The sequence below is a fragment of the Rhinopithecus bieti genome, unplaced genomic scaffold, assembly GCF_001698545.2.
Source record: "Rhinopithecus bieti isolate Rb0 unplaced genomic scaffold, ASM169854v2 scaffold_13262, whole genome shotgun sequence".
In the NCBI taxonomy this organism is placed as follows: Eukaryota; Metazoa; Chordata; class Mammalia; order Primates; family Cercopithecidae; genus Rhinopithecus; species Rhinopithecus bieti.
Genome location: NW_016808004.1, coordinates 2,173,257 through 2,198,700, shown reverse-complemented (window position 1 = coordinate 2,198,700; position 25,444 = coordinate 2,173,257). Strand labels below are relative to the sequence as shown.

Sequence of the window (25,444 nt, the reverse complement as noted above, 5' to 3'; positions counted from 1 at the left end):
ACAAAACAAAATAAACAACCCCCGACCAAGAATCCAACAAGGGATCAATCAAAATTATGGTACAGTCACCCTATGGAGGCCTTCAAATTACACAGCTTTACAAATCAACTTTGTGAAGATATATAACAATATAGAAAAATGCTTATAACATGTACAATGTTGAATGATAAAAGCAGGATACAAAATATTTTATGTGTATATTATTACAACTATGTAAAAGCAAGCATATAATAAAGACTGGAAGGATAAAACCAAAGTTGATGATAAGGATACTGAGGGGTAGGGAGAGTGAATTTTTCCAAAAAATTCACCTGTTTAAAAAAAATACTTGCAGCACTGGCTCTTCCCCTGCTGCCGCGTCAGTGTACAGGGAATCAGAATGTTTACTGCATTGTCTTGCCTCAGGTTGCCTCACCCCAAACCTTAGCCCCCCACCAAAGAGAACTGATAGAGCAGGACCTGGGGCCCCAGTGGCAGGAGTGTCTTTGGGTTGGAGGAGCTGGAGGTCGCAAGGCTCCCATAGTGGCAGTCAGCAGCTCGAGCTAACAAAGGAGCTTCAAAGCCCACTCTGACCAGTACAGCTTGAGCAGCTGTTGACACAGCTAAGGGGGAAGCCCAGCCTTGACTGACCTGAGACTCTGGCCTCCCCTGGCTAGACTGGCAGAGATCTGTGTGAACACCCTTTGGCGGTGCGTGCAACTCCTGGGGGCTCTTGCTGGCAGGCTACCTCCTGGGCACAGACAGTAGAGCTTCTTTGAACCTCCTAAGGTTCAGGAGCTCTTGGATCACCCTATCTAGAGGCAGAGGGCATGGCTTTCACGTCTATGTAGAGATAAAAAGCATCAAGTCCTTATCAGATCTTCACACAGTCTACTGAGGATGTGTTTTGATGGGTGACAAAAATAGGTTTAGTTATAAATAAGACTTGCCATCGGAGGGCAAGACTCAGAACCCTGAGCAGCTTAGGGAAACAGGAAGAATAAAAGAGAAAGGTTCTTGCTTAACGATGGGGATACCAAAAAAAAAAAAAAAAAGAGAGTGAGAAAGTCTCTGCCTCCTTTGCAGGAGAATAGGTTTTAATAGATTTTGCTCCTCTTATTTTAAGAGATGTTTTTAAAACTCCTTCCCTAAAGAAGTGGGAATACGACACAGATTGAGACCCTCAGAACAGGTAGCTGAGGTAGGCAGAGAGAAAGAAACCCCATTTCCAGAGGGAAGCAGCAGCAAAAAACTCATGAACGGTAGAGAAAAACTTAGTATACCTGGGCAACTTCTTCGTTAGGAGTATTCCAGACCTGATTCCCAACTGCTCCCCAGCCTAAGCAAAAACCACCAACATTCTGAGTCATGTGACCTGATTTTAAAATATTTTATTACATAACCTTTTCATGGCACCATCAGGAGTAACAGAAAACGTTATTCCCAGTTCCTACACCACATCCTGAAAAATATACATTTGTATTTATATATTTATATCAATACTCCACCCCATCCCATAATTCCACCACCTATTGTAGGTCTTTTGCTTAAAGCAGGAAACTATTCTCTTAGGTAAGAAAATATATATGGAAGCTAAATGAAATAACGGTTAGAGTAACTGGGGACAGTTGGTCGTGGGGACAGGGAGGAAGGGGTTAAGTCCAGCCTAGGCAGGATGCATCAACGGGGGTCCATCAAGGTGGAGGACAGTGTATAAAAAGGCAGCGTCACACAGGTAGGCTCTGGGGTCCTTGGTCCATTAGGAGATGGCCTTTGCCTCAGGAAGGAAGGCTTCCCAGTACTTTGCCAGCTGCAAAGAAGTGGGGACAGTAAGCAAGTGCCCCCACCTAGTGGCAGAGCCTAAGCCAGCCTGGGAGGAATCAAGCACAGTACCCTGGCACTCCCCAAGCGCCTCTGCCCCACAAAGGCAGGCTCTGAGCAGCTGCACAGGCCACACGACCCTCACACCTCCCTCTTGACAGGGAAGGCAGCAGTTCCTGAGCCCCAAGTGCAAGGCCAGTCTCTGAAGACAGTCTTGGCTCCACCCCAGAGGGAGCACCCCTGTGGTGGCCACAGCTTTGCCTGGCTCGGTTAGCTCCTCACAGTGGGGCCACTGTTTCACATACTGATGAGGCCTCAGTCTCAGGAAGGCCAGGTGGTACCATGGGGTGGCTCCTCGAAGGGTAAGCAGTTACAGGGAGATGGGGTTTGTCCTCAAAAACTAACTCACCTCAGAATGAGGGCAGCAGAGCCTGGCCCTCCTGCTTAGTAAAAGACCCTGTTGGATGCTCCATGTCAGAGCAACAGGGCCTATTTTCAATGATCGACTAGAGGAGGGCACAGCCCTCAGAAGCAGGGCCTGCACATCTTGTCGTAGAAGTCCCAAGGAGGCAGCTGGCCTTCGGAGCGGGCAGTAGAGGATGAAGGTCACACACAACTTACATACCTGCTGCTGTGAGTAAAGGAGTGTCTCAAGGTACTTGATCACGTGGTTCTTGAAGTCCTTGGATTTCTCTTTCTAGGAGACAAGATTCTACACTGACCATCCAGTTTTCGCTTTCCCTTTCGATGGGATGATGGTGTTTATTGCTGACCAAGGCCAAACACAATCTCAGAAAGTAGAGGCAGCAGGTGAAATAGCTGTAATTTCCAGCCAAAGAGGGTCTGCCAAGGCCTTGAAAGGTTTTGTGGGAGGGCAGGAGATGAAGGAGAGTGGAGAAGAAAGGACTGGGGGCCGAGGTTATGTGGCAGCTGCAAGCTTTGTGTTTAATTGCTCTGGTCCAGCCACAAGTGTAAGACTGCCACTGTGCCTAGGAACAAACACACACTCCCCAAAGAAGGCCAGGCCTGCTCACGAGAATTGCCAAGTCACTGGTACCTCTATCTCTTTACCCAATAGAGTTGGACAACACCAAGAGTATTCTAAACCATGCACTGCACGCTAAGTGAGAAGTAGGATCTTCTATCTCACCTCAAACCGCATCACTTCTTTTCGGACCACTGTTGAAATCCTCTCGAAGTCCCTTTCATATTGAGTCACCCGAGACTCCCACTGGGAAGAAAGAGGAAAGAAAGGATCACCTCATATTATGGCATCATTACTAAGCCTTCACATTTGGACATCAATTTTACATATGAGGCCTCAATTGATCATTATGTCTGTCTGTCCCTGTGGGTAAGATGAGGTGTCACAGAGGATTTCGCATGTAAGTCAGAGTCCAGCAGAGGGCCACTTTAGGGGCTGATTGGAAAAGAGATGCCTGTATTTCAGGCATTTGGGACGAAGTGTGGTCCTTCAAGAAGGCTCTGATACTGCAGCAGCCTCCAGTTTAGGTACTCACCAGCAGGGTTGGAAGGCCTGGAAAACTTAATTTAGTTCTCATAAGAAGGCATATCTGAACCAGCTACGTAGCTTTTCAAAGACCCAGCCAGGACCCCTCCTGCCGAGATTCTTTTTTTTTTTTTTGAGATGGAGTCTTGCTCTGTCATCCAGGCTGGAGTGCAGTGGCGTAATCTCGGCTCACTGCAACCTCTGCCTCTCGGGTTCAAGTGATTCTCGTGCCTCAGCCTCCTGAGTAGCTAGGACTACAGACGTGTGCCATCACACCTGGCTAATTTTTTTTGAGACAGAGTCTTGCTCTGTCGCCAGACTGGAGTGCAGTGGCGTGATCTCAGCTCACTGCAACCTCTGCCTCCCAGGTTCAAGCGATTCTCCTGTCTCAGCCTCCCGAGTATCTGGGACTATAGGCGGGTGCTACCACGCCCAGCTAATTTTTGTATTTTTTTTAGTAGAGACAGGGTTTTACCATGTTGGCCAAGATGGTCTCAATCTCTTGACCTCGTGATGCGCCCGCCTTGGCCTCCCAAAGTGCTGGGATTACAGGCGTGAGCCACCGCGCCTGGCCTCGGCTAATTTTTGTGTTTCTAGCAGAGACGGGGTTTTACCATGTTAGTCAGGCTGGTCTAGAACTCCTGACCTCAGCCGGGCGCAGTGGCTCACACCTATAATCCCAGCACTTTGGGAGCCTGAGGCAGGTGGATCACGAGGTCAGGAGATTGAGACCATCCTGGCTAACATGGTGAAACCCCATCTCTACTAAAAATACAAAAAATTAGCCAGGCATGGTGGCGGACGCCTGTAATCCCAGCTACTAGGAAGGCTGAGGGAGGAGAATGGTGTGAATCCGGGAGGCGGAGCTTGCAGTGAGCCGAGATCGCGCCACTGCACTCCAGCCCGGGCGACAGAGCGAGACTCCTTCTCAAAAAAAAAAAAAACTCTGACCTCAAGTGATCTGCCCACCTTGGCCTCCCAAAATGCTAGGATTACAGGCGTGAGCCACCGTGCCAGGCCAGAGATTCTGATTTGACAAGTCTGGGTAGAGTAGGAAGAGAACAGGGGGACTAGGCCTCAGGAAGGCCTGGAGTCATTCTCAGAGGCTTCCTCAGCAGCCACGGCCCTTCAGACTCCATCAGCGCTCTTGCCTGCTGTGGGGTTCCAAGCCTCTGGGTGGGATGGGACCTGGGTTCATTTGGAACCAGCAGAACACCCCCGGCTGGGCTGTCTCAGGGGACTCACCTCAAGGATCTCGTCCTTGGCCAGCTGCAGCTTATCAGGCTTGTTGGCCCACAGCAGTCGAGCCTCGGCCTCCCGCTTCTTCTGCAGTGTGGCTTGGGCATCCTGCCAGCGCTGCCATGTCTTCATGCGCTGGTCGAAGGCAGCCTGTGGGGGTGGGGTTGAGGAGGACCACAACCAGCTCTTCAAGAGCTCTGCTGGCTCTTCCTCGGGGCAGGCTCTCCCAGCAGCTGCGCCATGGACAGACTGAGCAAGGGCAGGTTCTGCAGCCGCATGTTAGTGCCCAGCTGGGAAGTTTAATGTCTAGGAGCAAAGCTTGGGTAATACTTCTCTCCAAGCTTCTAGGAGGCCAGTGCCATGCTGCTTCATGCTACTCCCAGGGCTGGATGGCAGGGAGCCAGTAGGTGGCCTCATGCCAGTGACCAATACTATGGCTTACAAAAGTACCTCCCTCAGATCAGTCAGTTCATAAGGCTACATACTTTCCCTGAGTGCCTGCCATGTGCCAGGAGCTAAGAATACAGTGGATGAAACTCATGGTCCCGTTTTCATGGAATTTGTCATCTAATGGAAAAGGCCAACATTACATTCACAATTACAAATAGATACTTACAAGTATGCAGACTACTGGGAATGTAGCAGGGTACTATAACATAAAACCAGGGGCCCAGCTTAGCCTGGGAAATATGTCAGGGAAGTCCACCCTAAGGACCCAACCTTTAAACTGACACCCAAATAAACTACAAGGTTAGCTTAACAAATCTTTAAATCAACACCTAAAACCACAATAGGGCCACACTGCTTTTTCCCAACCACACACTCACCTGCTCTAGGCTACCAAGGCCTCCAAGAAGCTCCCTAAAATCTATTTGCTAGTTTTCCTTGTTTCCAGTTTCTTGACCACAATCAACATTTCCAGGGAAGGAAGCTGCTAGCCTGACTAACCCACACCCGCCCGGACTTGCTTAATAGGCCACAAGCAGCAGCCTGGATCAACGATCTGTGCCTGGGGCCAGCCACCCAGCCAGGTTTCATCGGCTCCCTCGCTGCCCTGCAAAAGTTCTCTGAATATTTTCTTTTTTTTAGCCGGAGTTTCACTCTTGTCACCCAGGCTGTAGTGCAAAGGAGCGATCTCGGCTCACTGCAACCTCCACCTCTTGGGTTCAAGCGATTCTCCTGCCTCAGTCTCCTGAGTAGCTGGGACTACAGGCGCCCGCCACCATGCCCAGATAATTTTTGTATTTTTAGTAGAGATGGGGTTTCGCCACATTGGCCAGGCTGGTCTCAAACTCCTGACCTCAGGTGATCCACCTGCCTCAGCTTCCCAAAGTGCTAGGATTACAGGCGTGAGCCACCGCGCCTGGCCTTCCCTGAATATTGTCTATGCCTCCTTAGCGCAGGTTTATGCCAAAACTTGAACCTCAGGGAATGCAATGCCACCAAATTCACCTGCCCCAGTATTGTCACTGCTGTTCCCCTGCAGCATCTTAACACCTCAATGTCAAAAGATTAGGTAAAGGGTGACCTCATATCCAAGTTAGACTCAAGCCCAACCCACTGGCCTAACAGTGGTCCGGCTCCACGCTCAGAGAAGAGCAGAAAAGAAAACTTTGTTGTTCTCTCCAATCCCACCACCAGGCTCATAAGCATGAGGCAGGCAGATGGAGGGTCTCTGAGAAAAGACCATTCGCAGTTCTGTACCGTGAGGCATCCTTCCCCAGTCCCAGCCCATGGAGCTCTAGGCAAGGCCCTCATCCCTGTGGTACAAGCTCACTCTGCCTGGGGGCCATATCCAAGAACTGTGCTCCTCAGAGATCCCAAACAACGCTCCTCATAGAAAGCTTCCCCCAGAGAGTGCCCTCCCTGCGGCTTGCTCTCCAGTCTAAGTAGCCTGACCAGTTCTAAGAATTACATAGCAGGTTATTTTTAAAACCTCTTATCACTCTGGAGTTAGCAGCAAACCAAATAGCAATGGGAGAGGACAATGAGTAACCTCCCAGGCTCTATGAGGCAACTCCACCACGGGGGAAGCGACAGCTGGGGAGCAGCTCAGCTCCTGACACAACGCACAAGCTCCCTAATGGGAGATATGTTGGGGACGGGGACCGAGGGGTGGCACTGTTCTAACTCTGAGGCGCAACCTGATCCCAAGCCGAATCAGGGACAGACTTAAGCCCTTAGAGTGTAGGCGCCAGGCTTCTTCTTGGTTCTTTCCTCTGCCTTAGGGAGGCCATGCGAGAGCTAATGCCACTGTCAAAATTCCTTAGGCTTAACCCCTGGGAGTGCTCATGGGGAAACCACACTGCTAGATCACCAGGAGAGAGTGAGGTACTTGATGAGGGACAGGCTGGAATGTTATCAGTGGGGGTGGCACAGCACGGGAAGGCTCTGGTGACGAGCTCTCTCAGTCCCTGGCCACACTCCTCCATGCAATGCCAAGCCAGTTCCATGTAGTTACCTGACTGCCCACACTGGAAGGACAAGTGGAAGCCACCAAAGCCACCAGTTACTGTTAAGGAGGCAAAGATCAAAGGACTGAGAAAGTCACTGCTCCAGAGGGCCAAGAGATCAGGACTGTAAGCAACATTCCTTCAACAAAGGACCACAGGCCGGGCGCGGTGGCTCACGCCTGTAATCCCAGCACTTTGGGAGGCCAAGGCGGGCGGATCACGAGGTCAGGAGATCGAGACCATCCTGGCTAACACCATGAAACCCCATATCTACTAAAGATACAAAAAATTAGCCAGGCGTGGTGGTGGGCGCCTGTAGTCCCAGCTACTTGGGAGGCTGAGGCAGGAAAATGGTGTGAACCCGGGAGGCGGAGCTTGCAGTGAGCCGAGATCGCGCCACTGCACTCCAGTCTGGGAGACACAGCGAGACTCCATCTCAAAAAAAAAAAAAAAAAAAAGAAAAGAAAGGACCACAGAGGACACCGTCCAGCCTCAACAATGAAGGGCAACCTATTTGGAGATTCAAGAGTGATCTGTTCTCCAAATGCCGTCTAGGAATCTTGGTTGTGGGGCTCAAAATGAGTCAGTGATAACTAGCTAACAGGTGAACAGATTGCTTGGTTTATAGGATACCTTTCCGCTTAAAAGTAGAAAAAGTGACACCTATTTACAAGCTATAATGGGATGAAACTGTCTTGGGAAGGGGACCAGCGAAAGAAAAACAAATCAAATCAAGGGAAGGAGGAGAAAAGGAAACAGAAGCTTACCCGGACTATGGCCAGGAGGCGAATGTAGTCACTCAGGAGCTCAGCAAGGAGGAAGAAGTCATTGTTCGCCTGTTCCTGGTGGAGCTGCTCAATTTTTTCTTCCACCTCAGCCAGCTGGGAGAGTGCCCGTGACAATGCCGTGTTGTCCTCAGAGCTCCCAAGCATGGCTAGACTCTTTGCAAACTGGGCTGTGTTCAGCGCTAGCTCTGGAAGGAGGAAAAGACAGCAGAGGCCTCTCTGATCTCACAAGGAAAAGGGACAAATCAGCTGACACTGCATGGCATGGCTTAGTAATGCCGCCCACTGCGTATCTGGGAAACGAGGGTTCTGCAACCCAGTCACTTACACCACAGTTAACTGTATTCAGAGAGTAAAGAGAATGTGGCCTGGTCACAGAAGCAGGAGAGAGAGGCACCAGCTTGTCCCAAGTTTCACTGGGTTAGGCCTACCTGAAGGAAGCAGCTCCAATATCCCTGAAGAACCAAAGCCCACTCATTAAATAACAAACAGGCCAAATAAACTATTCTTATATTTTTGTTAAAGCTCATGAGTGGTAGCCTCTCTGTACAAGAGAGAAGAGTGAATACATGTGCACACTGTATAGTCTTGAATGTTCTAGAGTAGGGTAAACTCTTTGTGTAAAGGAGTGCAGTGGCACGATCTCAGCTCACTGCAACCTCTGCCTCCCGGGTTCAAGCAATTCTCTGCCTCAGCCTCCCAAGTAGATAGGATTACAGATGCCCACCACCACACCTGGCTAAGTTTTTGTATTTTTAGTAGAGACAGGGTTTCACCATCTTGGCCAGGCTGGTCTTGAACTCTTGACCTCGTGATCCACCCGCCTTGGCCTCCCAAAGTGCTGGGATTACAGGTCTGAGCTACCATGCCCAGCTGATAATAATTTTTTTAGGGTTTGCAGGCTACACATAGTCTGCTAGAGATTCTTTTCTCCTCCCATTCATTCCTTTAAAAATGTAAAAACCTAAATTTGTAGCTCATGGCAATAGGAACAAGGGTCAGATTTGGTCCATGGGCCAGATTATAGTTTGCCAACCCTTACTTACACTGGTCTTATGCTATGGATCTTCTATCTGTTTAGATTTCTAATTATCAGCATGTTTAAGGCAGAGAGGGAAAAGATTCAAACTGGGAAAATTTCACTAGCTCTTAAGCAAATTTCACTAAAGAAAGACGCAGAAGGATTAGGAGACAGGTGGTTTCCTTGCATTTACGCATTGCTGGTTTGACCATGTAGCTAAAGCATGTGTGACATCATTTTGGATATAAGCCATCAACTCAAAATCAACAGAAGCCGGCATCCCAGGTCATGCTGTATCTGAGACGGCTTCCCTGCACCCCTCCCAGGTAGAAAGTACAATGCCCACAGTGGTTGAATCATGTTTTCTGCCAGGAGATGCAGGGCATACCTTTTTTTATCAGAACATCAAGGACCTGGTGGGCTGAGAATTTCAACTTGGATGGCTGAGAGGACTGGAACAGCATGCCCTCCCATCTCCAGTTCACTAGAGACAACAATTTCCCCTAGCTCCAAGTGCATTTCAGAGCTTGTTACCTTTCCTATGGTTGACTAGAGTTTCTACAACAGCATGCAGTTTCCGTAAGCGCTGCTCCTCACACTCTACCTCCTGGAGCTTCTCCTCAAACCACTGAAACACAAAAGCCCAGAGCTTTAATGAGATTACTTCTATAGGTGCAGTGCAGTCTTTCTTTAGCAGTTGTTTTTCAAAAAGGGACTAAATTATAAAAAAACTTCCTAATCTCAGAAATTTCAGGACTCCTTAGGGGTTGTGACCCATAAGCCTGAGGTGTAGGTGAAGGTAAGAGGCACCAGGCTACTCACAATGTCTGATTCATTCATCTTGATGGTCATTTTGCTGACGGCATCTGTGGCTTTGTTGAACATCTTGAGGAGACCAGCACCACTCAACGTCTGGGTACCCACGGCACGTGGCAGCTACAAGACCAAGAAGGCAGGGATGGCAAGTTATCTGCTGCCCCTACTTTAAGTTCAGAAGAATTAGTATCCATCAGATGGCATGCCCAAAACTTGCCAGAAAAATTATGTGAACTGTAAATTGTTTTTTCAAAGGCAGTCTGAGGAATCCACAACACATCCGTAAAGAAAAATCAAAGAACCACGTTAAAAAGAATCAGCCAACATTTTCAGCTTTTGATATTTTATACAGAAAAAAGTAGACTGGGGTGTTACACAGCCAGGTGACTTCAAATTGAGATTGTCTGCCTACCCAGGCATGAACTGCCTCAGTATCCAGCATACTCTTGTTAAAAGTCAAAAGTTCCCTTGGATTAGCATACTTTGTACACAACTAGACTTAAAAGTCTTAAGACATTGAAATCTTGCTGTGCTAGAATTTTCTTCAGTGAACAAATATCCAAGGACAAGAGAATTACTGATTCAGATCAAGGCTACTTTCAGGGATGACCTAGTAGCCAAGCATGCCAAATATTTAGAAACAATCTGATTGCTGTTCAGTCTCCCCAGTACTCTCCTAGGGCATGGAAAGGATGCTGAAAAATCTATAACATATATAGCATGCTAAAAAGTCAGATTTTAGTGTTCAGGACTCTATGGCAGTAGCTCTTTTTTTTTGAGATGGAGTCTTGCTCTTGTCGCCCAGGCTGGAGTGTAGTGGCACGATCTCAGCTCACTGCAGCCTCTGCCTCCAAGGTTCAAGTGATTCTCCTGCCTCAGCCTCCCAAGTAGCTGGGATTATAGGTACCCGTCACCACACCCAGCTAATTTTTGTATTTTTAGTAGAGATGGGGTTTTGCCATGTTGGCCAGGCTGGTCTCGCACTCCTGGCTTCAGGTGAACCTCCTGTCTTAGCCTCCCAAAGTGCTGGGATTACAGGCATGAGCCACCGTGCTCGGCCTGGCAGTAGTTCTAAACTTTGGGCCACTTTGCTTCCTAGGGGACATTTGGCAATGTCTGGAAAATGTGGTTGTTATAACTGGGGAGGGGGTGCTACCTGGATCTAGTGGGTAGGTACCAGGAATGCTGCTAAAACCCCCTGCAATGCACAGGACAATCCCTATGACAAAGAACTATCTTACCCAAAGGGTCCACAGTGCTGCTACAGACATACCCTGCTTAGGGGTATGGAGTAAAGATGAGAGGGTGAAAAGGAAGAAGGGATTTAAGAATATTCACAAGAGAAGACTAAAAGATCTGAAGCATTTGACAGGGAATTTTTAATTAAAACATTTCATTTCAGAGAAAAAAACTCATTTATTTAGTATCATTTTCTTCACTGGAATAACACATATTATATACAAATGAAAGAAAATTTAAAATAAAATTAAAGCAAAATGATAGCCCTATGCAGTCACTTACTTCCTTCTAGTTTGCTTTCCTGTGAGATAAAACATTTCACTCAAGTGTTTCTTTTGATCCTTAATGACTCACATGTTTCTACAGCTGTATTTACATGCTATTTCATGTTTCACATTTTATAATTTTTTTTTTTTTTTTTTTTTTGAGGCGGAGTCTCGCTCTATCGCCTGGACTGGAGTGCAGTGGCCAGATCTCAGCTCACTGCAAGCTCCGCCTCCCGGGTTTACGCCATTCTCCTGCCTCAGCCTCCCGAGTAGCTGGGACTACAGGCGCCCGCCACCTCGCCCGGCTAGTTTTTTTGTATTTTAGTAGAGACGGGGTTTCACCGTGTTAGCCAGGATGGTCTCGATCTCCTGACCTCGTGATCCGCCCGTCTCGGCCTCCCAAAGTGCTGGGATTACAGGCTTGAGCCACCGCGCCCGGCCTTATAATTCTTTTAACATACACGTCCATGTACTAACATTTCTGTATACTTTGTTCATGATGAGAATCAAATATTTGGTTATATATTTTACTTAATTCTTCCACTGTTAGCAATTGAGCTGTTTTCCATTTTTGACAATCATGACTAGCCTACACATGGCCTGTAAAAAAGACTGTCTACTTCAATCAACACTTTTCCTACATGGCAGTTCTGTGGTTTCTGGTAACTGGTTTTTAACCAATGCCCCGCCTGGCATAAAATATGCATTCAATCTGAGCCAAGAAGTAACCTACAACATGCCAAGGACCTGCCAAATAGACCACTGTGTTGATCCTATACTAGGCTGCCATTTGACCCCTACAACCAACTACTTTTGACTTCAGGCAGAGCTTCTTTTATTTCAAAGGCTGAAAAATACTTGTCACTCTCAGGGGTTCACACAAAACTAGGATACAGTCTGGTACTAGTCATGTTAAGTGCTCACATATTTTTGGAATGAACTAGTTTCATTTCAGTAGGAGCAGACATAAATTATGAAATTCAGTTTGTACTGAATACTAACCTCTTCTTTCTCCAAGAACTCTCTGACATCAGGGTCCTGTAACATGGTAGGATGATTCACAATCCTCTGAAGGTACCTACAAGGTAAGCAGTTACCATCTGGTTAGTTGAGCTGGCCTCAGAAGGCTCTGGGCGTCACACAGTGCTGGCAGTGATACCACGTCTTCTGTTACTTAAAGTACCCTGAGATAAGGTACTTAAGTAGGACTCTCCTTGTAAGCATATTCAAGTTCACATTCCTGACATTTCCAAAAAGGGAGAGAAAAATAACTGGTCAGAAAGAAACCTCAGAGCCATTCATATTTGATTGTCTAAGAATATGACTGCCTGCTCACTCGGGATAGGAAAAAAACAGAAGATGGCCTATTCCCAAGGTGAGAAAATAGGCAACTCAGGAAAAGTTGAGAGATAATATGGAGGTGAGGAACTTCAATTCATTCACGTTTCATCTCTAACTCAATGGACTGTCTCATCATTTAGACTCACTTTTCAGCTTCTCATTTGTCCTCACGTTATTCAGGAAAATGGCTGTATGGAACTTACCTTTCTAAAGCAGCCCTCCGTTTTTCAAGAAATTCTGCAGAAGAAGAATCTTCCTTCCCAACTTTCACTTTTGTCATCCCTAGAATGGAATTTAAAAAGCAAAATAACCATAAATCATCATGAAGAGGATACATCTCTCTTCTTTTTTTAAGTGTCAACAGGAGGAAAGGCAATGCATACAACCTAAGGCCACTTCTATGTCATGTGCAGGGATGAACAAAAGGTTCTTTACCTGAGAACCATTTTTGAAAACTAGTCTCTAAGTGCTGAAGGTTCTAAACTCTAGGACTTGCAGATAATACATTTTCTTAAAAAGGTGGCCATGGAACCCTGAGTACAAACATCAACTGATGTTAATGAAGAGGCTCCTGGCCAGGTGCAGTGGTGCACACCTGTAATCCCAGCACTTTGGGAGGCCAAGGCAGGCGGATCATGAGGTCGAGAGATCAAGACCATCCTGGCCAATGTGGTGAAACCCCGTCTCTACTAAAAATACAAAACTTAGCTGGGCATGGTGGTGGGCGCCTGTAGTCCAGTTATGTGGGAGGCTGAGGCAGGAGAATCACTTGAACCTGGGAGGCAGAGCTTGCAGTGAGCTGGGATCACGCCACTGCACTCCAGCCTGGTGACAGAGCAAGACTTCACCTCAAAAACAAACACCAAAAAAACAAAAAAACAAACAAAAAAAAATGAAGAGGTTCCTTCCTCTGATCCCTAATCCAATGTAGTCTATTTCAATTTGGAGGGAACCACAATCATTTAAGACTCCTGAAGACCACCAGAAAACAAACGAACATAACAACTCTGGAGGCTAAACCCAGAGCTCCTACTGCACCCAAGGAGAGAACATGCCAAAATACTCTATTTTTCTCTAGACATCCAGGGTCGGAAAACACTGGAAATGTCTCTTTTCTCACCACAAGACTGTTAATAGAAGTAGTCTCATATACTAAACAGTAAGTGAATTTTGGAGAGAATGCAAAGGAAAACAATCCGAGTGGAATGAAAGACCACAGGCTTACTTACCTATGAGGCTCTTCTCCGGTGGAGGCGGGACAATGAAGCCATTCTGAGAGTGCTTCTCGGAAAGCTTCTCATAAAGACCCAGAAAGTCACTAAATCTTCTTTTTACTGCAAACTGTTTGCTTCTGAACAATGGTAAGCTCGTCTTGGGGACGGGAAAAAACACAAGGCAATTTCATTCCAAACAGGAGATGGTATCTTGAAAGCCATCCAACTGACATTAAAGAAACCCATTTCCCAGATCCCTGCCCTTCAGTCACCTGGTAAATAACTTTCTCCAAGGCAGAGAGTCTTAAACTTTTTAAAACTATAGTTCCCCCTTTGGCAGTCTGGGAGCATAGGAGCTCTTTCAGAATAATGATTTTAAATGCAAAAAATATATAGGATTATAAAGGCAATCAATTAAATTCAAAATACATCTGAAGCCATGGTGACCTTTGAGGAAATAAAATTCAAATACAGTTTCATTCCCAGGTTAAGAACTCTTGTTCTAAAGAAAGAAATGTTCAGTTCTAGTTTAAAGCTAGAATTCTACAGTAACCCATTCATCTTTTATTGACTTTTTTTTTTTTTGATACAGGATCTCACTTTGTTGCCCAGGCTGGAGTGCAATGGTGCGATCACAGCTCACTGCAGCCTCAGACTCCCGGGCTTAAGCGATCCTCCTGCCTCAGCCTCCCAAGTAGCTAGGAATACAGGCACACATTACCATGCCCGGCTGGAGTGCAGTGGCACAATCTTGGCTCACTGCAACCTCCTCCTCCCAGGTTCAAGCAATTCTCTTGTCTCAGCCTCCCGAGTGGCTGGGATTACAGGCTCCTGCCACCATGCCTGGCTAATTTTTGTAGTTTTTTAGTAGAGATGGGGTTTCACCATGTTGGCCAGGCTGGTCTTGAACTCCTGACCTCAGGTGATCCACCTGCCTCAGCCTCCCAAAGTGTTGGGATTACAGGTGTGAGCCACTGCGCCAGGCCTCATTGACTTATTTAAGGGTATTAGCTGCTGGAATTATAGCAGCCAAACTAAAGACAGACAAAAAGTACTTCTAAGAAGGGGAAGCAGGTGAGGAGCAGGGTGGGAATTGGATGAAATGTCTAAGCTGTAGACAGTAACCTCTAAAGTATCATAATCTAGAGTTCACAGGACACAGGCCAACAAGTAGTAGAGAGACAATATAAAGCAGATTTCTACCAAAAAAGGTTAGGCCTACATCACAATGAGAGTTCACTTTATACTCACCAGACAGGCAAAATTTAAGGAGGTTGGCCTCACCAATTGCTGGCAAGGAAGTGAATCAATGGGAACTTTTATACACTGCTGATGGGGTATAAATTGGTACAAAGACTTTAAATAACAGTTTGTATTCCTTGTGTCCAATATTTGCAGTACCTATGACCCACGGGAATTACTCCTGGTTACATACTCTAGAGAAACCCTTCCACGTGTGCACTCGAGACATGCAAGAAAGTTCCCAGTTACAAAAACCAGAAACATGTTGACAGGAGAAAATGTCCACAACAGGAAAACACAAATATTTTGTGGTATATGAACTAACTACAGCTATGACCATCAAGGATGGGTGAAAGAAACAATGCTAAATAAAGCAAGCACAATTATCAGCATGATATTATTTTTATGAAACTCAAAGCAAAACAGTCTAATATATAAATATATATGTAAAGATTTCTTATAAAAGAAATGAGAGACAACTCAGGAGAAAGGGCGCCTCTAAGGTATGAGGCAGGGGATATGATGGAAAAACACCTAGGTGGATTCAATGGTACTCAAGACTAGTGGTAAGTTTAGAGCTTCATTTATTATGCTTCATAACTTGTATACCACATTGTGTATATTTTCTATGCATTAATATTATATACAAAAGAAGACCCGACCAGAGGGGCAAAAGGTTAAGTATTACGAGAAGTTCTCTGAAACCTCAGAAGCACTGAAGATTTTAAAAGACAGTTTAAGGCAATCTGTGAATCTAGCTCCACACCACATGGTTCTCTAAAAGGGATGGAGCTGTATCAGATATACCACACGACTTCATAGAATCACACTGAAATGTTAGCTTTCTAGAAGAGTATTAAAAAGACTCAGTCTGGAGTACCCAGATGAGATTACCAAGTGGATGCAGGTTTGCTCCATCTTGAGTAAACATGAAGATGTTGGCAAAGAAACAAAGGAGATACCTAGAAATAATCTGAATGATGACCTTGGTATAAGCACCAAAGTCTATGAAGATGGTCTTCAGCAGGGTCACCTGGACTCACCTGTGTTGTAACTTTGTAGGCTACATATGCATTCATACCATCCCCTGTGGGAGAACAAGAAAGCAGAAGAAGATTATCTTATAAACCAAAGCAGTGCCAATCCAACTAACATTTAACCAGGAATCATAAGCCATAGGAACCCTGGATAAGAAGGGACACTTGTTTCATCTCCAAGCTTTATATGCAATCTTAGAATCCAGTTCCTACTTTGCCTCAGGGCCTCTGCAGCACATAGCAAGCCGCCATGGATGCTGGCTGGGTCCCAGTTTGAGTTACACAAGACAGTCAGCCCTCTGTTTCAAAGCCAGGCTCCATTTATACCCTCCACAAAGCAGCACTGGATACTGACAATCCATCAGTTGTTACCATGCCAATATTTGGTCTGGTTACACACATCTGTCCGAAACCAAACAATTCTCTTGCTGTATAAAGCAGGAGAAGGAAGCAACTGATGTAAAAGGAAACAAGTAGTTCTACCCTAGGCTAGCTCTGGGCTTGATTTGCTCTTTCAGAAATATCGTCGCAACCCCCTCCACTGGTGCTGGGGGGGACACTGACCTCTCTGATCTAGCATGTTCACCAAGAGCAAAGGGTCTGGCAGGAAGACACTTTGGCTGCCTAATGTCACACAAATCTCCCTTTCCTGGAGCAATTATTTTTATGAAAAAGCCTTTGACTGTTAAATAATTTGGGATTCAAGCTATTGTTTTTCTCTGTGGCGATGTCCTGACCTAGACCACTTAAGGAGATAAAGATGCCATTGATACCCTGAGCACTGAAAAGACATATTCTAGAATCCAAACAGACACAGCTCCAGTGCTGGACTATGATGTTTGGTGTTGGTTTTGTTCCCTGCCTCCCCCACCCTTGATTCCTTCCCACATCAAACAGGAAAACCTAGGTCAACAGTTACCAGCTGCTTAAGCCCCTGAACTGGTTCTGGGGGGACGGGTGAGGGGCCAAGGGAAGGAAGAGCAGGCAGTACTGGATCAGCAGGGTCACACATTACAACTTGGTTTCAGTAAGATGGCTGGAAATGCCTGCTTTTTGCAAAATGTACCAAGAATTTGAATATTACACAGGAACAGAGGGCTTGTCTGCTGTACTTCCCCAGCCCCTACCAAAAGGGTGTATATAAAACAGAACCCATAAGCTAAACTTTAAAAATTACTTTATACTGATTACCAACTTTAGTTCTCTTCTAAACCACCTTACTAACATTACCCAATACTACTAAGGATGTTTACTACTGATAAAAGAAAAAAAAAAAAAGAAATTTAAGTTTACTTTATAGAAGTAATACTCAAAATTTCATTCACAGCAGAATAGTTATGGTCAAATGTCCAAGAAGTCAATCCCATAATTTAGTGCCTGCAATTAAGAAAGTCTAAATGCAAACACAGAGAAAATAGAAAAGCAGGATCTTCAGATATTTTGTTTCTCAGCTGCTTTTACTTAGGCAATGTACATGAAGAGACATACTGCATGCACATAAAGAGCACACAGATCTGCAAATGAGCTAGTAATACAAGGTTTTAAATTTACGTAAATTTCCAGAATAATTTGAGTTGAAGATAACACATGCAAATTACCAAGGCTCTAAAAAGCATATCCTGGTAAAAGTTAAATTCTAGATTATTTAGATGTGTGCAGGAACAAGAAGCACATGTGGAATAAACAGCCCACGCAAACAGAATGTGTTGTTACAAAGGTCAGGCCTTGAATATGAAAATATTTTAATTAGCTGGTTTCTTGGCATCAACATGACTAAGAATCTAGACTACAGTGCAAGGAGATGAAAACTTATCACCAAGAGTGATTTGTGTTTAAAGGCATCTGATCCATGGACTGTTTAATTTCCTCTCTGTAATGGGATAAATTGTGTTCCCTTCAAAATAGGTGCATTTTAAGTTCTAACTCCCAGTTCCTCAGAATGTGATCTTATTTAGTAACAGGGTCTTTACAGATGTATCAAGTTAAAATGAAGACATTAGGGTGGGCCCTACTCCACTCAGGTTGGTGTCCTTATTTGCTAAAGAGGGAATGTGTGCACAGAGATAGACATGTATAGAGAGAAGGCAATGTGGAGACTCTTAGGAAGAATGCCACATGACAGCAAAGGCAGAGACTGAAGTGATGCATCAACAAGCGGAGGAAGGCCTGAGGCTGCCAGAAGCTGGGAGAGAGGCATGAACAGTCCTTCCCTAGCGTCTTCACAGGGAGAATGGCCTGCCAACACCAGGATTTGAGATTTCTGGCCTCCAAAACTGTGAGAAATGTCTGTTGTTTTAACCAGTTTGTGGTACTTTGCTACAGCAGCCTCAGGAAACCAGTATGTTCCCTCTCCTGGTTCTGACATCATGACTTATCACATTTTAAGAGAATTAGTGCCATTCATTCATCTTATTCCATCAAGGATTTAAAGCAGTGAATAACTAGCTTAAAATTAATGTGTTTATAGAATATCCATAAATATTAGAGAAGCAAGAGAGAATCTAGACATATAATCCAAAATCCTGGCCCAGGCTCTACCACGGGCCACACTGTGCCCTAACAGGAAAGCTACTTCCTTTTTGGTCCTCAATTTCCTTTTCTGTTAAATGATAGAACTGTATAAGAAGCTCAAAAACATCCTACCAGTGCAACAGTCTGGGAAAAGTGAAACTCAACAGTTCAAATACAAAAAAAATTTTTTTTTTGAGACAGGATCTCACTCTGTCACCCAAGCTAGAGTGTAGTAGTGTTATCTTGTCTCACTGCAGCCTTGACCTTCCAGGCTCAAGTGATCCTCCGGCCTCAGCCTCCCAAGTACCTGGGACTACAGGCATGTACTGCCATGCCTCTATAATTTTTAATTTTTTTGTAGAGACAGGGCTAATTTTTTACTTTTTGTAGAGTCATGGTCTTGCCATGTTGGGCAGGCTGGTCCTGAACTCCTGGGTTCAAGCGATCCTCCTGCCTTGGCCTTCCCAAGTGCTGGGATTACATATGTAAGCCACTGCACCTGGCCTAAAATCAACAGTTTAATGACAATCATTTTGGCCGGAGACCAGGGTAGGCAACATAGTGAAACCCTGTCTCTACAAAAAATACAAAAAAATTAGCTAGGCATGGTGATGCATACCCGTAGTTCTAGCTACTCAGGAGGCTGAGGTGGAAGGATCGTCTGAGCTTGGGGAGGTGGAGGCTGCAGTAAGCTGTGATTGTACCACTGCACTCCAGTCTGGGTGACAGAGTGAGACCCTGTCTCAAAAAAAAAAAAAAACAACCATTTTGGCATAAAGTCTAACAAGTTCCTGTCCCTAGTTTCAAATAGACCAAGAGTTGAGAATTACATTTGTCCTGTTAACTGTATAAACACTCCTGTTTAGGAAGACAGGCTCTGTATAGCCTCTTCTGTAAGGGACTACAGCTAGAACAAGGAAAGACGAGGCCTATTGTTCTCCACTCAGGGATAACTCTTGCAAGCTTGGGAGAGGGAAAAGCCATCATAAAAATCCAAGTTCAGACAAAGTTAAGTGTTATGCTTTTTGAAGATCTAACTTCAATTTGAGTATAATTCAACCTGGACCCCACAGACGGACTTCTCCACCTCATAAGGTTATCAAAAGTATGTGTATAAATGAGAGTTTCAAACTTCTTGAGGGAAAAAATAAGTTCAGTGTCTCTCAATTTGAGAACATGTATTTTTTAGGGTGCGCACATGGAATTTACTATCTTAAAAAAAAAGGGTCTTATCAACCCTGAAGGAGAAGATAATGTTTGGGGTTTTTTTTTTGTTTGTTTTTTTTTTTTTGAGACACAGTCTTGCTCTGTTGCCCAGGATGGAGTGCAGTGGCATGATCTCAGCTCACTGCAGCCTCCACCTCCTGGGTTCAAGCAATTCTCTGGCCTCAGCCTCCTGAGTAGGTGCAATTATAGGTGCACACCACCACGACTGGCTAATTTTTACATTTTTAGTATAGACGGGGTCTCACCATGTTAGCCTGGCTGTTCTCGAACTCCTGACCTCAAGTGATCTGCCTGCCTTGGCCTCCAAAAGTGCTGGGATTACAGGTGTGAGCCACCACAGCCAGCCTGTTTGGGTTTTTAAAAAGAGAATCTAGCTGGGTGCAGTGGCACATGCCTGTAATCTTAGTGCTTTAAGAGGCTAAGGTGGGAGGATCACTTGAGGCCAGGAGTTTGAGACCAGCCTGGGCAATATAGCAAGATCTCATCTCTTAAAAAAAAAAATTAGTCGGCATGGTAGCACATGCCTGTAGTCCCAGCTACTTGGGTGGCTGAGGCAGGAGGATTGCTTGAGTCCAGAAGCTGGAGGTGATAGTGAGCTATGATAGTGCTACTGCACTCCATTCTGGGTGACAAAATGAGACCCTGTCTCTAAAAAACAAAAAACAAAAAGAATAAAAATAAAAACGGATTCTAGTAGTATTTGATGATTCTGATTTTTCTTTCTAAAGCCAAGAAGAGACTGACTAATGCATTGAGTAACTGCAGTTTCTGGCCTTAGAAGCACAGCAAGGGGTCTACTTTTACAGAAAAGATACTAATGAAGTACTTCACATTGGCTAGTTCAACTCTGAGGGTAGCCATCTTGAAACTAGCTACCTATGCTTTCCACAGCCACATCCTAACATCACAAGGAGTCCTAAGAACCTAAGAACCACTTACCTATCTTCTCAGGATCAGTTATACCGACTGTCAAATCAAATTGATCCTCCTGTTCTTCTTCCTCTAGCTTTTTCAAGAAAAGACAAATCATGAGAGTTGATACGAAAAAAAGCTATTAATTTTACCCTGTTAATAACCCTATATCAATCTAATAAAATCAAGATGTATCCTCCAGTGTTCAGCTTTTGTCCATTCCCAACAATCCCAATGAACCAACCCTCAAAATTTTAAATTAGGAGCCAGCTTACAAGTCTTTGTTACATCTATCCTCTTAAAATCTTATTTTGATGACAATGAATAACTGCCAGATTTAGAAAGACTTGCCTCTTGCAGGCTAGGAAGGGAGTGAGGAGAAACTATACTCCTGAATATGGAAGCTTCACACACCAAGTATCTTGAGTAACCACTGAAAGCCTTTGTGCTCTGGGCAATAGATACCCTGCCCAAGAAAGACTCCTGTATTGGATTCTGGCTGTCCATTAAGCATAAAGATCTCCTTCAAGAGTCATAACTATGTTCTCAGGGTTCATACTCAACCACACTTCAGACTGGCAGTACATAGTCCTAAATACCTAAAAGTGGTGAGACCAACAGCGCAGATTCTTACCTCCTCATAGGTTGGCTGGTGCTTCGAAGAATTTGGGGCTTCCTGTGGAGGAAGAGAAATGAGTGTTTTGGCTGGCACCTTCTTCTGATTATTTTGTGTGTTGTCCAAGGATAGCTCCACTGTGGCATCTAAAATGAAGTTGATATTTTAAAATGAAGGTCAGCAGTGGGTCTTTGAAGGCTAAACTTGTATAGGCTAAGAACTTACAAGAACAATAGCAAGCACTCTCAATACACAGAGGCTCTCAGACTAAGAGTCATAAAAATGTTTACAAGGAGAAAAGGGGAGGAAGGTAAGGGAAGTGTTCTTCTAGCACAGGCTTAGCAGAACAACCTCTCCTTCTCCTTTCCAAGTACAACCACTTGGCTACCCTCTCCTACCTAGAATTTAGGCAAGAACCAAGGATAAGCAAAAAGACAACACAGTCAAAATAACTTTATTAATTTTATGTTTTAAATTGTATTTATTTTTTAGACAGAGTCTCACTCTGTTGCCCAGGTTGGAGTGCAGCAGGGCACGATCTGGGCTCACTGCAACCTCTACCTCGCGGGTTCAAGTGATTCTCCTGCCTCAGCCTCCTGAATAGCTGGTACTACAGGTGCATACCACTATGCCTGGCTAATTTATTTGTCAATTTTAATCTTAGGAGTATTCCTTTTAGAACATTATATAAGCCCTATTTATTATAATTACTTGTAAAGGGCCGGGTGTGGTGGCTCATACCTGTAATCCTAGCAGTTTGGGAGGCCAAGGTGGGCAGATTGCCTGAGCTCAGAAGTTTGAAACCAGCCTGGGCAACGTGGTGAAAACCCATCTCTACTAAAAATACAAAACAACAGTAGCCGGGTGTGGCGGCCTGAGCCTGTAGTCATAGCTACTGGGAGGCTGAGGCAGGAGAGGCTGAGGCAGGAGAACTGCTTGAACCCGGGAGGCGGAGGTTGCAGTGAGCCAAGATCACACCACTGCACTCCAGTCTGGGCGACAGAGGGAGACCCCATCTCCCAAAAAAAAAAAGAAAAAAATTGTTTGTAAAAGAAGTTCAGATATTCGCTTTACACACCAATATGATAGAAGAGGCAGGCGTACTGACAGGAAAAAAATGACATCAAAGGAAGAGTCAGGAAAACTATAAGCTAGAAAAACATGGAGCCACGACACAAACATAGTAACATTTGGGAAAGGGAAGTTTTCCACACCTGATGACAGCACTGTTATTCTAGCATGATTTAAGAATTTTTCCTAATGGTTTAGATCTCCTTGTAAAGGTTAAATTATACTTAATATATGCTATCCAATTTGCGAAAAAAGACATGTAATATCTGAAAATCTTTCTATTCAAAACAGTTTAAAAAACAGTGCTTAAGGGCTGCCTTTGTCTATCCGGAAAGAACTCAGTTGAACAGAACGACTCATTCCCTCAGTGTTCCAGAGAAGGGACTTTAAAAATAGCATTCTGTACCATTTTTAGGCATCAAAATTTTTTATGCAAATAAAAAGAATGCACTTTCAACTTGGAGCAATGGAACTAGATGCTCTAAGCCTAAAGAGTACAAACTTTTTTTCTTTTTTAGTAACAGAAAACATAAATATCAATTTGGGTTTGGTCTGATCAGCAGGTATTCTATTTTAATCTTAGGAAATTCAAAGAATGCTGTTTCTTCTTCTTTTTTCATTTGGAGCTAAACAAAAGCAGAGATTATGGTTTACGCATATATGCCTATAGCATAATCAAGTCCCAGATCAGTATTCTAATCATTAAATGTGAATCAAGTATGCAAACAGGGTTGCCACACTGTTAGAAATGAAATCTGATCCCTATCAGGAAAGCTAGAGAGGTGGTAACATAATCTGACTCTGGGGTGGGAGTATAAAACAAACAAGCAAAAAAGTACAGCTGACCCTTGAACAACACAGGTTTGAACTGCATGGGTCCGTTTATACATGAATTTTCCTCTGCCTCTGCCACCCTGAGGCAGCAAGACCAACCCCTCCTCCGCCTCAGCCTACTTACTCAATGTGAGGATGCAAGAATGAAAACCTTTATGATGAACCACTTCCATTTAATGAAAGGTACATACATTTCATTTCCTATGATTTTCTTAATAACATTTTCTTTTCTCTAGCTTACTTTATTGTAATGATACAGTATATAATACATGTAACATACAGAAGATATGTTAACTGATTAGTTAATTGATTATCTTATCAGTAAGACTTCCAGTCAACAGTAAGCTATTAGTAGGCTATTAGAAAAGTTTTGGGGAAGTTATAAACAAATTTTTGACTGCGCCTGCATTGTTCGAGGATTAACCATACATATAATGAACATGTTAGGATATTAGGAGTCTCTGAAACAAGCAACCAGTTGAAATATGCGTTGGATATTCACATCATGCAGGTCCCACACAAATAATTCAGTTAACAAACATGTTTGGAAATGAAACAAGAAGTATTGCTCATCTAAAATATTTGACTTACTAGAATGCTACTAAAAACCTTTTGCCAGCTTGGGCAACATGACAAAAGCCTGTCTCTATAAAAAATAAAACAAAACAAATACACAAATACTAACCAGGCGTGGTGGTGCCTGCCTGTGGTCCTAGCTACTCAGGAGGTTGAGGTGGGGGGATCACTTGAGCCTGGAAGGTCAAGGCTGCAGTGAGCCATGACCACACACCACTGCACTCCAGCCTTGGGGAAAACAAAACCAAAACCAAAACCAAAACAAAACAAAAAACAGCCTTTTGAAGAACTGTGTATCATCTACTGAAATTCACATGATAAAGATGCCAAAACTTATATTAAAACATGCTTTTTTCTTTGAACTCCTGTTAAAGAGTAATGGAAAAGCATTCAGGCTCCATCAGAGACTCTGATCATCACTAGATTATTTAAAAATGAAATCAGAACATTTAAGTTTCCACAGTCAAATATCTAAAACAACTGGGAAGCTATTCAAGTCCTAAACTAAATGTCTCCTTGCAGACATTCCATTCTAGAGATATCTTATGTTCCTTTCTTAGAAGTGAAGCAGGTATTGGCTACTTATAAAACTAGTAGGGGAATGAAGTAAATCAGAATCCTCACTATGAACAAGTATGTCCCTAATAAAGATCAACAAGTTCATGTGTATAAAACCCAATCACTGGGTAACTATCACACTAAACTGTCAGGTCAGGTCTTCTTATAATGAAAGATCATATAAATGTTAAGGTCCCAGAGATAGAAAATTCACTTTCTTTTCAATCTTCCATGTAACCAAAGAAAATTCATTATTTGCCTTCACATCACTTCTCCTCCAGAAATTTACTTATATTTTTATTTTTTAATAGAGATGAGGTTTTGCTATGTTGCCCAGGCTGGTTCTTAAATCCTAGGCTCAAGGAATCCTTCCACCTTGGCCTCCCAAAGTGCTGGGATTACAGGCCTGAGCCACCGTGCCTGGCCTCCTCTGGAAATTTTATTCAAAAAATAATCAGTACCAGAATAAATACTGTATATTTAAATTTCAGGGATGAAGGGAAGTGGAAAATTCCAATTTTTATATTCCTTCTTCTAATCTCCTTTCCTTGTGTGTCTTTTCAATTTCCTACCAGAGTTCTAACGTAAAAGTTGTCCCAAGATCTTACCCTCCACCCTCATCTTTCTCCTCCTCATCATTCACTCTTTTGAGGATCTCGTTCACATGGAAGTTTCAGCTACCACCTCTAGAAAGATGATTCCCATATGTCCAGTTCTTGTCTTTCCTCAGGTAGGAAAGAAAAGTTCAAGTCACCTCCTGGGTATTTCCCTTTGCATTTCAAAGTTAAAGTATCTAAAACCAAAGCTAACTTTTTCCCCAAAGACAATTTTTTCTTTAGAATGGGGTTCTATAACGATGCCATTTTCTTCTCAATCCTTGGACTTGAAACCTCTGACTTGGTCTTCAATCCGCATTTTTTTTTGATACCCATTATATTCAATCACTAAAATCAGATTTTGTTGATTTCCCTTTTGAAAAGTTTTCGCCTTTCCTTTCCTGCTTTTATTACCTTATGTTCAGTCTTTGCCATTTCATTCTTGAACTAATTTGTGATTGCCTTCTAAAATATTATCTGGTCTCTGCCCACTGCAACTAATTTAATATAATTCCAATTCCACTAGGTCAGTCTTCCTAAAACATTACTTTGCCCATATCACATTCCTTACACAAAGCTG

At 44.0% G+C, this 25,444-nt stretch overlaps 1 protein-coding gene across 3 annotated transcripts in view; it reads right to left on the bottom strand.

Annotated features, from left to right (window-relative positions):
- Positions 1-534: 534 nt before the first annotated feature.
- Positions 535-25,444, bottom strand: part of SNX1 (sorting nexin 1) — a 44,125-nt gene continuing 19,215 nt past the window's right edge. Inside the window, exons 3-15 of one of the 3 annotated variants that reach the window (XM_017884978.1) lie at positions 21,248-21,375; positions 20,641-20,707; positions 15,970-16,013; positions 13,700-13,841; positions 12,674-12,752; positions 12,132-12,207; positions 9,631-9,744; positions 9,343-9,436; positions 7,770-7,975; positions 4,556-4,699; positions 2,951-3,031; positions 2,426-2,497; positions 535-1,318 (exon numbers count right to left, since the gene is read on the bottom strand). In XM_017884978.1, the coding sequence (XP_017740467.1) occupies positions 1,163-1,318; positions 2,426-2,497; positions 2,951-3,031; positions 4,556-4,699; positions 7,770-7,975; positions 9,343-9,436; positions 9,631-9,744; positions 12,132-12,207; positions 12,674-12,752; positions 13,700-13,841; positions 15,970-16,013; positions 20,641-20,707; positions 21,248-21,375 (1,403 nt within the window). In that variant the 3' untranslated portion in view covers positions 535-1,162. Of the gene's footprint in view, positions 1,319-1,350; positions 1,790-2,425; positions 2,498-2,950; positions 3,032-4,555; positions 4,700-7,769; positions 7,976-9,342; positions 9,437-9,630; positions 9,745-12,131; positions 12,208-12,673; positions 12,753-13,699; positions 13,842-15,969; positions 16,014-20,640; positions 20,708-21,247; positions 21,376-25,444 lie in introns of those variants that run through there. The other 2 variants (XM_017884976.1, XM_017884977.1) reach the window with 2 other exon arrangements.